The 16,334-nt window shown below is 34.8% G+C and overlaps 1 protein-coding gene across 1 annotated transcript in view; it reads right to left on the bottom strand.

The window, feature by feature from the left end:
- Positions 1–1,355: 1,355 nt before the first annotated feature.
- The window catches only part of LOC103254377 (collagen alpha-1(XXI) chain), a 114,634-nt gene continuing 99,655 nt past the window's right edge, over positions 1,356–16,334 (bottom strand). Inside the window, exons 11-14 of the mRNA XM_021709717.1 lie at positions 15,301–15,354; positions 15,157–15,210; positions 1,998–2,051; positions 1,356–1,528 (exon numbers count right to left, since the gene is read on the bottom strand). Of these exons, the coding sequence (XP_021565392.1) occupies positions 1,439–1,528; positions 1,998–2,051; positions 15,157–15,210; positions 15,301–15,354 (252 nt within the window). The 3' untranslated portion in view covers positions 1,356–1,438. The remainder of the gene's footprint in view (positions 1,529–1,997; positions 2,052–15,156; positions 15,211–15,300; positions 15,355–16,334) is intronic.

Raw genomic sequence — 16,334 nt, 5'->3', positions numbered from 1 at the left:
GTACAATATTCCCAAAGGAAGAGAAAAAACTAAAGACCAAAATAATTTGGTCCAGACTTCTGAGCTTCAAAGTACTGACCATTAGGAAATATATCCCTAAGTCCAATACTTGACCAAGTGGCCTCTTCAGCTCTGATGTATTATGCAAACTCTCTCCTTAGGTATTTGAACCAGCTAAGTCCAAAGTTTAAGTATATGATGGTACTGATCCCCATCATAAGGCCATAGGTCTTTGAGTTTTTTCAGGAATAGTGAATGAATGGCACTTTGCAATTCCCCTTACTCTAATTATCTCATACTCATACCACACAACTGATAAAGAAGTTGTTGGGATTAAGAGGGATAATGTTTTCCTCCCTGAAACTTTAATTCTTTGAGAGACAGAGCTAAAAACTTCTGCCTCTAACTCACCAAACAAACCAATCTGAAAGACTAATCAAAGAAGATCAACCTTGCAATATCCTCTGATTTCATTTCTGACACATAAGAACTCAAAGTAAACTCAAGAAATTCAGTATCGTATTAAAATTACACTTAAACCTTTCAGGTAATTAATTTTATACAAATGCCATATGTTAAAAAATGCAAATATGAATATAATTTTCTAATTTTCACTCGCAAGATACAAAAATCTTTTTTTTGTAAGTACCTTGAAACCAGGACTACCCATTAATCCATCCTTTCCATGTCTTCCTGGCTCTCCCTGAAAAATATATACATGTACTTCAATATATTTTTGCACTAACTTTTCTTTTTAAAAATACTATAAGACATTCTTTATTTAAAGTGAAATACTCAAGAAGTTTATTCTATCAAACTCACAGCACGTCCAGGAAGGCCAGGGAAACCAGCATTCCCCTTTTCACCTTTTGCACCCTGTATTAAGAACAAACACTTAAAAACAGCTTTGCAATGATTTCAAGTTCCAACTCAAACTTAAATAGGAAAGCTAATAAGTTAACCTCACTATGTAATGAAAATTCATGGAACTACAACTCATCTTGGCTCTGCAAAGCATTATTTGATCAGCCCAGTGGATACAATGTGAACACATTTAAAATGATGATAGATGCAGAATTATCATTACAAACATCTAGACCCAGAAACCACATCTTGGCAAAATAAAAATGAGTATTTTAAACACATGGAGGATGTAACTTCCGTGTATATAAAATAGAAAGATCCATAACATTCTCAGTAAACATGCTTTTAAGCAGCTACATCTCAAAGAATCTCTCACCATAAGTCTTTCAAAGGTTCAGAAAGATCAATAATACAACATAGTCCTAAAGAATACCATATATAGACCCTACCAGTTCTTTTCTTTCTTTTAAAAATTGTATTAAATTAATTCTCTGAGAAGGATGATCAAAGCTAATTGTTCTAACATTGGGCTGTAACTACAATTCAAGTTTTTTATTTCCCTTACACTAAAAGTTCAAGACAGATACTTTGTTGTGTGATCTATACTTCCCTTTTTGCCATAAATTCCTGGTGATCCTTTTTCTCCTTTGAAGCCCATTTCACCCTAAAAGATAAAAAATAAATATTGAATATTAGAGAAATATGAATATTTTCCTTACAAAGGAAAAACACAGATTATAAACTGAGTTTAATATGCCACAAGCAAGAAAAAAGAAATAAAATAATTTAAAGTTTGTTCATAAAATTCATCTTGTCTAGGCTTTATTAAAAAAATAAGGACAATTAGTATTATAATAGGGTTTATAATTTAGGGTTTATAGTTGAGAGAACTTGTATATAGTAAAACTTATTCATCAGTTTTTAAATACTATAAGATTACACATTAACAACTTTAGAGGGAATTTTTTAGTTTTATGTTAACTGGTATAAATCTTAGCCCATTTACTTTAATATGTATATATTTAATTATATATGAACATTTATTTATAACACTTGTAATATCAAAGTACTTTTGATATTACAAGAATTAAAACATGGCATCACTATATCTAAAAGGAATAAATTTCTTCAACCTTTGATCCTGGCATCCCATGAAGCCCTGGAAAACCAGGAAGTCCACGGTCACCCTAAAAATAAAAGTGAAATTAATTAAAGAAGTAATATTTCAGCCTAAATATTATCATCTTATATTCTTCAACATCACCCTTGTCAAAATTCATTGAAATAATTCTGCAAACAGTTAAATTCATATCTGCATCAAACCTTATCTTTATGAAAGATTAATACCCATTTATTAGGGCTTACTTAGGATCAGAAAAATATTTTGAGGTAGAAGAATCTTAACAGCAATACTGATTCCACCCTTAATGAGCCATCATCTATTCTGAAAACAACTCCTAGGTAAGACTTCCATTCACTGGCTACAGATTCTAGAAGACATAATCTCCAAAATTTCATTTACTGGTGATGGCAAACAGATCTTAGACGAAGTAGAAAGATTAATAGCATTCACTCACATTGTGGCAGAAAAAAATACAGGGTCTGGACAAAGCTATCCTTATGTGCACAAGCAAGATTTTTACATATAAGTAAAAGGTATGGTAGTCATATCAACATAAATCAGTTGGGGGGAGCAGAGAAAGAAACTGTGGTCAAAATTGTTGGGGAATACTGAAACAATATGGAGGGGGACCAAAAATAACCAGAGTTTATAAAAACTTGGGTACTTATTCTTACATGTCTAAACATCAGTCACCTTCAAAGTATTTTCCATGTGATGCAAAATACCTATTCAGACACTTTTTCCACTATTCAAAACAATTTTTGAACTCATCAGTTTTAATGGCTTTAGTATTTCTGCTGCTTTTTGTTTCACCTCTTCCATATCAGCAAAATGTTTCCCTTTGAGGGCTTTTTTTCATTTAAGGAAACAAAAAAAGGCACTCGGGGAAAGACTGGTAAACAGAGAGTGTCATGTCATTTTTGGTCAAAAACTGCTGAACACTTAGCACAGTGTGGGCAGGTGCGCTCTTAAATCACCCACATGAAATGAACAAACGCACTGAAAGAATCTAAAAAAAAAAACTTACCTGAAGCTGAACAAAGTTTCTCACAGCAATGCTAGCTCATACGCTAATGCCAATGGGTTCCTAGAGCACTTACCTAGCAGGGAAAGTCTGTGCTACAAGGGACCCAACCTCCAAAAGATAATTCATTTTTGGAAGTTGGTCCTTCTCATATGTACAAAATACAGAACACAAAGAATATAACCTAAACACATTATACTCAAACAAGTTATTTATAAGGTTTACTTATAATGAAGACACAGAAGCTGAGTCAAAGACTATCCATGATGAGCATGTAACTTAAAAGACAAATGGCTCTTGTGTTGGCCTCTGAGTCATTGGGTCATTTGTTTCTGCATTGTAGTTTAGCCTAAGTTAATTTACTTGATATATAAGAAACAGGAGACTGCCAAAACAACATTAGAAAGTACATATGGCATTTGCTTTGACACCAGTTAGTGAGCAATAAAAAATAATTATTGAAGGTTGTAAAAATGATGTCTCGTGTAATACAACAGTGAAATGCTTGATAAAAAATTTGCTTATAATAACTTGCAAAGGTAATTAATGTATCAAATGAACTTACAGCTAGAGATAAGGAATCGAAAAAAACAGAATGTTAGTATTATAAATTGATTGTTATTGGCAGTATTTGGCAAGGTAATATTTTTCAAAAATACAAGAAAATAATTGGCCATGCTGCAAGTAGCAATTAAAAGGAGGTGACCAAGTTTAAAAATGCTAGAATTGGGAGAAACAAGTAAATAATGAAACTGGAAAATCCCTTTAAAAAATAAAAGCCTAATAAAGTCCAATTAAATCTCAGCCTCTGGGAAGGATGAAATCAAGGGTGTGGATATAAAGACCACTCTTAAAATCTATGATTCCATTAAGATGGGTCCAATAAATCCTTTCAATCTGGACAATATGGTCTACAAAAAAGAAAAAAAGTGTAGTGATTGCCTGATAAACTTAAGTCACCTATTATTAAGTTTAGAGAGGGAGATGTTACTAAAGCAGGATTGTGGATGCTGCTATTGGCTGGAATCAAAAGTCAAAAACACAAAACTGCAAATACACACACACACACATACGCGCACACAGTATGCTATTGAGAGAGTTACACTACTAGTATAGCCACTAACCTGAACTAGAAGTGTCTGTGCCAGTTTGAGACTTAAAATGAAAACAAAGTAACATGGTATCAGCACTATTTTAATTTTTTTTTCCTGGATTAGCCAACATATTTAGACAAAACATAGAAGAGGGATAAAATAAAAGGAAGAAAAATTATTGTTAATATTATACTTCTAATATGCCAATACAGCTAATACCCTAAAAGCATAAGATAAACTAACTAGTTGTTGTTTTAAAAAATTAATATACAAAATAATTAGCTTTTTATGTATAAATAACCAATATAAAATAGATTTCTAAAAGGTTCAACTTACACAAGGAACAAAAGAAATAAAAGTTCCTAGGTAACGTAAAATTAAGTAATGTTCAGGACTAATACAAAAAAATTCTATACTGAAGTAAAAAGAATAAGCCATAATCTTGAATAGAAAAACTCAGTAACGGAGAGATGTCAACACTTCTAAAATTAATCTGTAAATTCAAAGGAATCTGAATTGAAATATGAATAGGAATTTCTAAGACATTGAAGGAAAGATACTAAGATTTATCTGGAAAAATAAGTATTCAAGAATAGCCAGGAAAATTTTGATTTTAAAGAATGAGGAAGGACTAGCCCTGCCAATATTAAGTCGTATTATGAAGTGACAATAATTAAAACAATTTTGCGTAAAGAAGATATAGACAGATCAATGGAATAGAATAGAAAGCCAAAACACCAGACTCAGATGAAAATAGGAATTTAATTATAAAGATGGTTTTACAAATAAATGGAGAATAAAAATGAAACTTCATAGATATTGTTATGGCAACTGGCTATTCGTTTATGGAAAAAAGAAAAAATGCTTATCTAGCTTTACTCCAAAACCCAAAAGTTTAAAGGTTAAAAGTAAAATAATAAAACGTCAAAAATAAATTATGAGTAATTATACTAAAAATGTATCTAAATCTATATTTAGATACAAACATAGAAGGGAAAAAGCAAGCTGGGCCCGGTGGCTCAGCCTGTAATCGCACACCTTGGGAGGCTGAGGTGAGTGGATTGCCTGAGCCCGCGGGTTCGAGACCCACCTGGGCAACTTGGCAAGACCTCATCTCTACAATAAATAAAAAATTAGCCAGGTGTGGTAGCGCGTGCCTGTAGTTCCAGCTACTTGGAAGGCTGAGGCAGAAAGATCGCTGAAGCCCAGCATCGAGGCTGCGGTGGCCGGGAGCGGCCACTGCACTCCAGTCTGGGTGACAGAGTGAGACTCCAACTCAAAAAAAAAAAAAAAGAGAAAAAGCAAAAACCTACATATAAATAAAAATGAAAATTTTCTCTATGGCTAGAACTTAAAAAAAACAAATCAAATGTACAATATAAGCCATAAAAAATATTTTCACAATTTATGAAATGCGCATAAAAATCAATCTTTAACAGGAACTCAACCCAGTAAAAAAGAATAAGATATGAACAAGAAAGCAAATTATGAGAAATAACACAATGCTTAAAAATCACACATCAAAATACCTTATCTTATTCACTAATAAAAAATGAAAATCAAATTTGTACCATTTTTAACTTATACTGGTGAAAATCAGAAACTTTAAAAAAATCCATTGCTGATTAAGAATGTGAGGAAAGATATTTTCTTTTTCTTTTTTTTTATTAATCAATATTTTTTATTACGGTTTTGTGGGGTACAGTTAAGGGTTAGGTGTACAATTACGTTTCATTCAGGCACCCTGTTGATAAGAGGTGTTAGGAAAGATATTTTCATACAATTTTTGGGAGAATACACACTTTCTGGAAGGTAAATAGGCAATCTGAATTCAAGTTTAACTATGAAGTGAACTCTTACAGTCAATAATCAATTCTACTCTTGGAAATATTTCCTATGGGTATACTCAGAAAAATTTACTAAGAAATATATATAGGCCAGGCACAGTGGCTCAAGCCTGTAATCCCAGCATTTTGGGAGGCTGAGGTGAGAGGATTGTCTAAGTTCAGGGATTCGAGACCAGCCTGGGCAACTTGGTGAGACCTCATCTCTACAATAATTCAAAAATCAAAACATAAGCCAAGTGTGGTAGCGCATGCCTGTGGGTCCAGCTACTTGGAAGGCTGAGGCAGAAGGATTGCCTGCGCCCAGCAGGTGGAGGCTGCGGTGGTCGTGAGCGTGCCACTGCACTCTGACCTGGGCGACAGAGTGAGACTCCAACTCAAAAAAACAAAAAAACAAAAAAAAGAAAGAAATATATACAAAGGTGTTTCTTACGGTCTTATTGGTAATACCAAAGCAACAACGACAACAGTAGTAATAGTAGTAATAATAATAATAAAGAACCCTAACTTAAAGATGTCTTAACTTAGATAAGAACTGACTCTGTATTATCTAGCTGTAATTAATCTTTACAGCTTCTTTCACGAAGCCTTTTCATCTTTCGTGAAGATTTTTCAAATTTTCAACTTTCCTTTACATCCTACAGTACTTTGACTCTCTTGTCACTTAACATTTATTATCATGAACTACTAGCCAAGTACAGTAGCTCACACCTATAATCCCAGCACTTTGGGAGGCAGAGTCAGGAGAATAGCTGGAGGCCAGAAGTTCAAGGCCAGTCTGAGCAATATAGTGCGACCCTGTTTCTACAAAAAACAAAACAAAAAACTATCTTAAAATACAATTACTTTGGGTTATGTCCTTTATTAGATTCCAACCTCTTTGAGGAAAAATTCAAACTTGATTCATTCCTATTTTTTCTTGGTAGAAATAACTGCTATTTACCAATATCCAGATTTTATCTATTTCCCAGAATATGGGAAAACACATTTTCCTAATCTCTTAAAGCTGGTGTGGGTTTACACATTTTTTTTCTGGCTAAACATGAACAAAAGTGATTTAACAGACAGTGTTTGATCCTTCATGTACCTGCTATTATAATTAGTGATATTCTAGATGGTGAAATTTCTGTTACCCTGAGTTTCCAAGGCAACCTGTTGCTTCAATTGTGATTAATAATAATTTGCTGAAATTAAAAATGTGGAAAATGTTCATTTCCCAAAACATCGTAAACACTTGAGTCCTCAGAGAAAATTCCAATAAAACAATTTTTGAGGGGAGTCACATTTTTGGTTTCATATGAGTTTATAAGAGATTAGAGTCAAAGAGAATCCAAGATAATAAGATGATCCCATTTCCCACAGGTTGTTTCCAAATCTTCCATAGCTGATGAATATGACTTTGAAAAGCCTTTCTTTTTTCTTTTTTTGAGTTGGAGTCTCACTGTCACCTAGCCTGGAGTGCAGTGGCACACTCATGGCTACCGCAGCCTCGACCTGCTGGGCTCAGGCTACCCTTCTGCCTCAGCCTTCCAAGTAGCTGGAACTACAGGCATGTGCTACCATGCCTGGCTTACTTTTTGATTTATTGTTGAGATGAGATCTCACCATATTGCCCAGGCTGGTCTTGAACCCGTGGACTCAGTCAATCCTCTCACATCAGCCTCTCAGAGTGCTGGAATTACAGGCTTGAGCCACTGCACCCAGCCTGCCTTTCTATTTTTTAAGTTGACCTAGAGTCCATCTTCAAAGTCAGGTCAAGATGATCTATTTGCATAGTAAAAGAACATGAGAGCTACTTTTTTTTTTTTTTTTTGAGTTGTAGTCACTCTGTCACACAGACTGGAGTGCAGTGGCCACTCCTGGCCACCGCAGCCTCGGCCTGCTAGGCTCTGGCAATACATCTGCCTCAACCTTCCAAGTAGCTGGAACTACAGGTGCGCACTACCACGCCCAGCTAATTTTTTTGATTTATTGTAGAGATGAGGTCTCGCCAAGTTGCCCAGGCAGGTCTTGAACCTGCGGGCTCAGGCAATCCACTCACCTCAGCCTCCCATAGCATGGGATTACAGGCTGAGTCAACGAGCCCGGCTTACTTTTTTAAAATTTTAACCTTATGCTTTGTCACCTAGGAGGGAGTACAGTGGTGCAATAATATCTCACGTAACTTCAAACTCCAGGCTCAAGCAATCCTCCTTTCTCAGGTTCCCAAGTAGCTAGTACTACATGTGCATGCTACCACACCCAGCTAATTTTTAATTTTTTGTAGAGATGGGGTCTCACTATGTTGCCAAGGCTGGTCTCCAACTCCGGGCCTCAAGTGTTCCCCCCACTTCAGCTTCCCTAAGTGTTATCATACATGCATGAGCCATGGCACCTGGTCAGATCTGTTTTTTAAGTTTCACTTTTAAAAAAAGTCTTTGCATGCATATTTTAAATTCACATTATACTTTTTCAGTAGCATCGATATAAAATCTATATGTGTATATGAGGCCACATGCCCAAAAGACTTTTACTGCAAAGTCTTTATAATTTAAAAGTTTAATGACCTGTAATCCACAGTGAAGTATCCCTGTTCCCTGGAGAGAAATATAGACAATGAATACTCTTTCATAGCCCAGTCAGCACAACCTTGGGTACACATCTGACTCCCTCCCCTGCCTATCTTCTTGGCTCCTGACAGGCACGCAGGAATTCTTCTCATAGTGCAGGCAATAGAGTGAAAGAGGCACAAATCATATTGTGAAGAACTATTCTGGCCAAGGCAGAAAATATAGAAAAACAAAAGCCAGAGGGATCATGGCATTTTATTTCAACCCCTCATCCTTGAGTAACTTTAGACAAATGACTTAAGCTCTTCATTTCTCAATTTTTAAACTTGTAAAATAAGGATAATTTACTTCACAATTAATGTAAAATGGGCCTGATATGGCTTACTTTACCAACCTCATTAGGTCTTTTGTGAGGACTAAATGTGATGAGAAATGTATTTGGATAATACTGATGCAAAAACATATCCAGGAGTAAAACTGGAAAATGTACACACAACAGCAAAACCTTTCAAGCACCCAGTACATTAAGTCTTGCACAGATTGGTGGTTCTTTCTCCTCTCAGATTAAAAATAATAATAATACTAAGTCTTACACAGGCTCAGATGACAATGGTTTATTATGAACTGTTTAGATCTACTAAAATATTTATTCTCTTTAACCTAGTAATGAGCAGTCCCTTTGGGTTTGGGATTACCATTGGACTCCTTAGGCCTACCAAAGAAGTAGATTCTCGAGCTTCTGCTACTGAGTCACTATTGTAGTTTACCAAAGACCACACAACAGAGGATATCCAAAGTAAGAATGGGAAGTTGAGTTTGGAACTAATAAAAGGTGAAGAACTCTATAAATATTCAATAAAAGTTGTATGTTTCCTAATAATGCCAGTGAAGAAAGAGAAAATAGGACAGAAGAGGAATAACATCCAATAAATAAGGTAGGATATGGAATTAATGGTTCTTCATAATAAACTAAGATGCTGAATCCATTATGCATCTTTAAAAGCAACATGGTTGAAAAATCAGGAGATAATCAAGATTTTTCAAAAGCAGTCACAGTAGTGAAAGCCTGGACACACAGGTCAGTACCATATGTACAAGAAGGACACTTAGCAAAGTCAATAGGAAAGAATACTTAGAGAGGACACAGATAGTGTTTTGGAAGAAAAATCCTCTGAGGAAAGAATTTTTTTAAAAGTGAAATTATAGTGCCATCCCCTCCATAAAAACTTAGAGATTTCCACAAAAAGTAGATGAAGTAAATAAAGTTTTTCTGAAAATCTCTAGCTGTAACAACTTCAAGGTTTCTCCAGATTCACAAAAAAACAAATTTCTTAGAAAAAAAATTATACATATATGCTTATATATTTATTATCATTTTTACAATTTGCTACATTAATTATATCAATGTATTGATAATTGCTATAATTATAAAATATGCATGTATATTTTATATTTAATATGTATATTTGTATCCATATAAGTTTATACTTAACAATATTATAATAGTACACTCTATTAAAGAAGAAGGAGAAAGGCACAGGGTTGAACCCTGGAACACCTCGACTTTTAGAAAATGGACAGAGAAGGAAGAGCCAAAAAGTAAACATGGAAAGGTAACTAGTGATGGCAAGGAAAAATCTAGGAACATTTGGTGTCCCAGAAGCCAAGAGAAAAAAATCATTCCAAGAAAGAAGAAATAGTCAGCTATGGCAAATGCTGCTGAGACATACTGCAGGACAAGAAGAAATCAGTGAAAAACACTCTTGATTCCAAAGATGGAAGATTGACAGTCTAATATGCAACAGAAGGTTGGGATGAAAGTCTTACTGGAGTGAGTTAGAAAGTGAAAGGGAATTATTAATAAGAAGGTGCAGAAAATAAAAACAACCCTTTTGGAGTACTTACATTGTGATAAGAAACAGAAATAGGGTACTAGCTAAGGAAGGCTATATGGTAGAGGAAGAGGGATTTTGTTTGGTTGATTTCAGATGGATCATCCTTTGGGCTGTTGGGAAAATTTAACTGGAAAAGAAAAAACTAATGACACAGATGGGCTAATTAATAACACAAAGTAATGGAGAAAGACAGGATCCAAGGTACAAGAAGAGGCTTGTGGATTATACATGGACAGTTCACTCATTAATAGGAGGAAGGGCAGAGAATGGGTACGTCTACAGTTAAGAAGGTAGATGTAGTGGGAAGAAAGTTAGAAAATTCTGTCTGATTGTTTCAAGTGGGCACTTCAGCAGATAGAAAAAAAAATAAAGGATAAACCAAAGGTATTTCTAAAAGTTTTACCTTAGATAATTAGCAGAATGGTCGTCTTGATGACAAACCACCATCATGAATATTCACTAATTTATGGTGCTTAATTTATGCCAACCACATGCAAGGCCTCATTTAATCTCCTCAAAAATGCTATAACCTCTACTTTCCAGATGATAAAAACCAGGTTTAAATAGACTAAGAAGCATGACTTGAGAATTCAGAACTCTGAATTCAGAACTAAGCTTATAACCTGTAGCTACTTTAAGCTCCCTACTCTTACACGCATGTATACACACACACACACACACACACACACACACACACACACACACACCAGTGTTTAGGCGTATGGGGCTATCAGAAAGCTACATGGGTAGGTTACTCTGCCTTTTTGAGAAAGCAGAACCAGGAGCAACTTTGTTCTATTTCTTTCTCCTATATTCCTATAGGCTTTGTTTTAATTTTGTAAACTTTGCAGAAACACTGCAAGAAGTAACACCACTAAAGTGCAAAGTTTTAAACGTATCATTCCTTTAAAACACCTTTCTTTAGGTTCTTTATTACTCTTCTCTCAAAATAAAAATAAGTATTGAAATTCCTTGGTTATGACTAACTATATAAAAAATAACTATAAAACCACGGCTAATTAGTCTTTTGATGTGCAAGCCCAGTAGTAAGTAACTTTATTCAGGTGGGACTATCCTGTGATACTGTGGCCTGGATGCTGAGAACAATGGGAAATTGAGAGTTTGAAGGGGCCACTTAAAAGCTGAATGTTCTAACAAAGAAAATAAAATGTATTTTTTGTCCAATAATAACAGTACCTTAGATATAGTTAATACGTTTATTTCTTAAGCCCAGAAAAAACAGGTATGAGCTTGTACAAAGTCTGGATAGGTTAAAAAATAAATTATAGCCGGGCTCGGTGGCTCAGCCTGTAATCCCACGCCTTTGGGAGGCTGAGGTGAGTGGATTGCCCGAGCCCACGGGTTCAAGGCCCACCTGGGCAACTTGGTGAGACCTCATCTCTACAATAAATGAAATAAATAAATAAATAAATAAATAAATTATTCATTCTTCCTGTATCTCCAACGTTGATGTTGCCATAGAAAAGATTCATACTCAATTTTGAAAACTCATAAATATGTATCAATTAACCAAAACATCTTAATAGAAGTTTTACAAAATATATTTTTCTACACAACTTAAATATGTTAGGCATCCTTAAAGTTGAGGAAGTACTTTAAAATATTTAAAGTATCTTTTTAGATTTTAAATAATAACTTTAATGCATGTAATAAAATGAGTTACCAATTAAAGACCATTTGCTGAAGTTTGTTTTGTTTTGTTTTTTGACTTTGCAAATCCAGGAAAACAAACCCCTGCAAATCTACATACATTCTATTGTATGATATGAGAACAAATGCTAAAGTTAGCAAGAAAGTACATCTAATTTTCATTATCTTAAGTGGAAACTCATACTTCAGGGAAAATTCACAACATGGAAATTATTCTAGGAAAATATCCTAATGCAGAACAGTATTGTGTGGAACAATCTTACAAAGGCCACTCTGTGATGTCTGGGAAAAGTATCCTGCACTGCCACAGTCAAAGCCATCTCAGGGGTATGATTTTTAATCTTCCCATTTCTGAAAATCAAGGAAAGTCTTTAATTAACATGCTCTATTATATTAACTCTGGGTAAAGAACTCTCAGAAGCCACATGTAATGTGAGAAGGAAACTTGGAAGGTAGCACATGGTAATTTTAGGCCCACAATGACTATGTCAAATCAGAGTTTAACCCCAACAATGAACTTCAGAAAATAATCAGTTCTGAATTAAATCACTACTGGTCTGAAAACAGAGACCTCTGCATAAACATCCGTCTTATTTATCAAATCCACTAGAATGAACAACTTTGTAAAACTCACACACCTATATTTAAAAGACAGCACAATGACCCAAAACAACAAAGCAGTTAGTGTAAGATGCCACTAGTAGAATTATTGGTGTTCTTCTATTTTAAAATGAGGCATTTATTCCCATAAAACTTTAATTCTTCTAAAATATGCAACTGAAAAACCCCCTTTTTACATGTGGTTTCTAAGACTTACCTAAAGAATGAAATCAATATGTTGAGGAGATAACCTGCACCCCCATATTCATTGCAACACTGTTTACAATAGCCAAGATATGGACTCAATCTAAGTGTTCACCAATGAGAAAATGGATCAAGAAAATGTGGTATACATACACAATAGGATATCATTCAGCTATAAAAAAAAAAGAAGGTAATTCTGTCATTTGCAATAACATGGATGACTTGGAAGATATTATGTTCAGTGAAATAAATCAGGCACAGAACGACAAATACTATATCATCTCACATGTGGAATCTAAAAAAGTTAATTTCATAGAAGTAGAAAGTAGAGGAATGGTTCCCAGAGGCTGGGGTGATTGGGAGGAGTGGATGTTAGCAAGACGTTGGTCAAAGGATATAAAATTTCAATTAGATGCTAAGGATAAGTTCAAGACACTTATTGTACAACATGATGACTATGGTTAATAATATACTATATTCTTGAAAAATGCTAAAAGTGAATATAAAGTGTTCTCACCACAAAAATGATAGCTATGTGTACAATAATTAGTTAGATATAGTTATTCACAGTGAATATATACTTTAAAACTTGTTGTACATGGCAAATACATACAATATTTTCTGGTAATTTAAAAATAGAAATGTAAAAACTCAAAGAGAAAAATTAAGACATTTATTCATTCATTCATACATGCATACTTTCATAATCTTTTCCCCTAAAATTAGGCTATTTGTGAGTCAGTAATGATCCTGTAGGCTAGAATATAGGTGAAGTTCCTGACACATGGAAGCTTCAAAACAGCTGTCCTCTCCCTCCTGGTAGAATCCCCCTTCACCTGAAGAAGGTCAGGTTGTTTCTTATGACATCTCCAGAGCATAACTATAAGACATCTCCCATTCCTGTAGCCTGGGCTGCTCCCTACTGTCTCTAAAGATTCCTTCATCACTTAAAACTGGCAGAGATGGCTCAGTGGCTAAAAAGACCCCTACAGCCCAGGGCCACTCAGTAGACAGGAGGATTTTATATTTCTTCTTCAGGAATTAGATTGACTTCCTTCTGCTTTATCTCCTCTAATTCTCCCCATATTATAAATCTGCCTTTGCTTATCTATCAGTTCTCTCTTTCTTTGTCAGTCACTAGGCCTCCTGTTTGCCATGGTGAATGCTTTCACCCACAATTTGCTCATGCCAGCCCAACCCATGCTATATCCCAACTACAACTATGCAACTTGACAAACAAATCACAACCACAAAAAAGAACCACTTATTTAAGAAAAACTGTGCCAGGAACTATACTATATGAGTATAGTTTTCATGTATTATCTCATTTAGCTCACAATAAACCTATTTAAAAACCCCTAGTTTAACAATGAAGAAATATGATTCAGAGACATTATGTGGCCAAGGTCAAATAGTTTGAGAGTAGCAGATCCATCAGACCTGGGATGGTACTTGTAACAACTACAATTTTCTGCAACCAACATAAGTAACCATAAACACATAAAATAGAGATAGTAGTCTAGATCAGTGTTTCTCAAATATGAATACTGTGTACATCATTTAATAAGGTAGAATTTTGTGAGAATGGCAGTAGAAAATCACTAGGTTTTTATCATGAGCAAACAGCAAAATGCCTTCAAAGACGTTGGAAATAAGACTGTACTTTAGGAATTAAGTGAACAAATCAACATGGAGATCTGAGCAAATACAAATAGACATCTTGGTCATGAAATAATCACCAGGGCCCAGCAGGCATTGACTAGCTCCATGGGAAGGTACTAGTATATTTGACATATTTAAAGAACATATACTTCAACAGGAAGCTTGACAAATCTGAGTTGTTTAAAAAGTCAGTAATAGATATGTTGTCTGTACCCACTGAAGCCCTAAAGATAAAGTCCATTAAGGTTAAGTCCATAGGCCACCTACAAAGATAGATACCTAGTATAGAGATGGACTTTCAGTATTGGGCCACCACATTCCTTTCACACAATTCACTATCCTCTAAGAAAGTAGCTTCCTGTGGAACTTAACCACAGGGAGAGAACATGGCACCAGGATAATGCCAATGTCTGTTTCATTTGACAGTGGTGAATATTGATCTCTTTTATCTAAAGATAAAAGCTTTTAATAAGTTTTATCAGTCAATTGCCACTAACAAATGTCTGATCCCACAAATCTTATAATTCACCAAGGTGAAGACTATTGAACGAGAGCCATATTCACAAACATCCTTTGTTTCTGAGTGACTAAAACCACTGACTGCATTTTTATTTGTGAGTGTTTACCTTTTCACCATCTCTCCCTGGTTCTCCTTTGTAACCTGGTAGTCCTCGAGCTCCCTAAATTAACCACAAAAAAAATTTTGTTAATGATATTATTTGGTTCCCTAGAAATTTGATTACTAAAATGTATATAAACGGATCACATACTTGTATTCCTGGAGCTCCTGGGACACCTGGTGATCCTGCAATTCCTTGATATCCCTGAAGAAACATAAAAAATTAATATTTCATCATACTTACAAAGAGCAGCTCTCCATTTCAGGATTCATTCTTGTCTCAAGTGTCTTACACCTAAAACTTCACTAGTAACAATTTCAAAATAATAAAATATCAAATGCTAAACAAGAAATGTATACATTTCAATCTTTATGAAATCATTAAAAAGTGTTTATAAACATATCTTAAATTCACCAGATAAATAAAAATAGTCAGAAAATCTTACATCTAAAGGAGAGGCAATATTTTTAAACTACCAATGAATGGTCATCTGAGTTAATCCCTGGAATAAATAAAGCCTTAATGAATGTTATTCTTTAGATTAAGTGTATAACAAGCTTTGGATTGCTCATTTTAGGAATCTGCTCACATGAAACCCAAAACGTGTTTGTAACATAGCCCCCACCGTGACCTCCAAGACTGGGCAGACTAGACTGCTAAGGGAATGGGGAAGATCTCCCATATCTCCACTGAGTCTCACATATCACTGAAACAGGAACTAGAACCTTGGGAAAACAGCACAACTTTTTTTTAAATAGAGACAAATGATTCATTCCTTCATTCAGCACATGGTAACTAAGTTTCCAAATAGACTTTGTAGGACTTGAACACTTATCTAGGTTTCCCAGGGCTGATGACAGGTTAAATCGGATCACCTAGCACCTACAAACTCATTTACCACTATCAGATTCCATCTTTCTCTCACTCTCTATTCATGTTTCGATTTTTCTTGTATCTTATTGTTTCGGTACGAACTTCCGTTTGTCAACAGTAATGACACAGGATTTCATTAATGTTTCCAATGATATCTGTACTCTTGAGTCCAAAAGTCTCATTTCCATGCTGCTATTCATGTCTGTCTGTATGGGTCTTCATATTCATCCACTCACCTGTCAATTACATTTATAACTGCAATTTTTTTTTTTTTTTTTGAGTTGGAGTCTCACTCTGTCGCCCAGACTGGA

This window comes from Carlito syrichta, unplaced genomic scaffold (genome assembly GCF_000164805.1).
Source record: "Carlito syrichta isolate Samal-C Ts95f unplaced genomic scaffold, Tarsius_syrichta-2.0.1 Scaffold277477, whole genome shotgun sequence".
Taxonomy (NCBI): Eukaryota; Metazoa; Chordata; class Mammalia; order Primates; family Tarsiidae; genus Carlito; species Carlito syrichta.
Note: the sequence above shows the minus strand (reverse complement) of the source record. Positions and strands in the feature narration are given on the sequence as shown.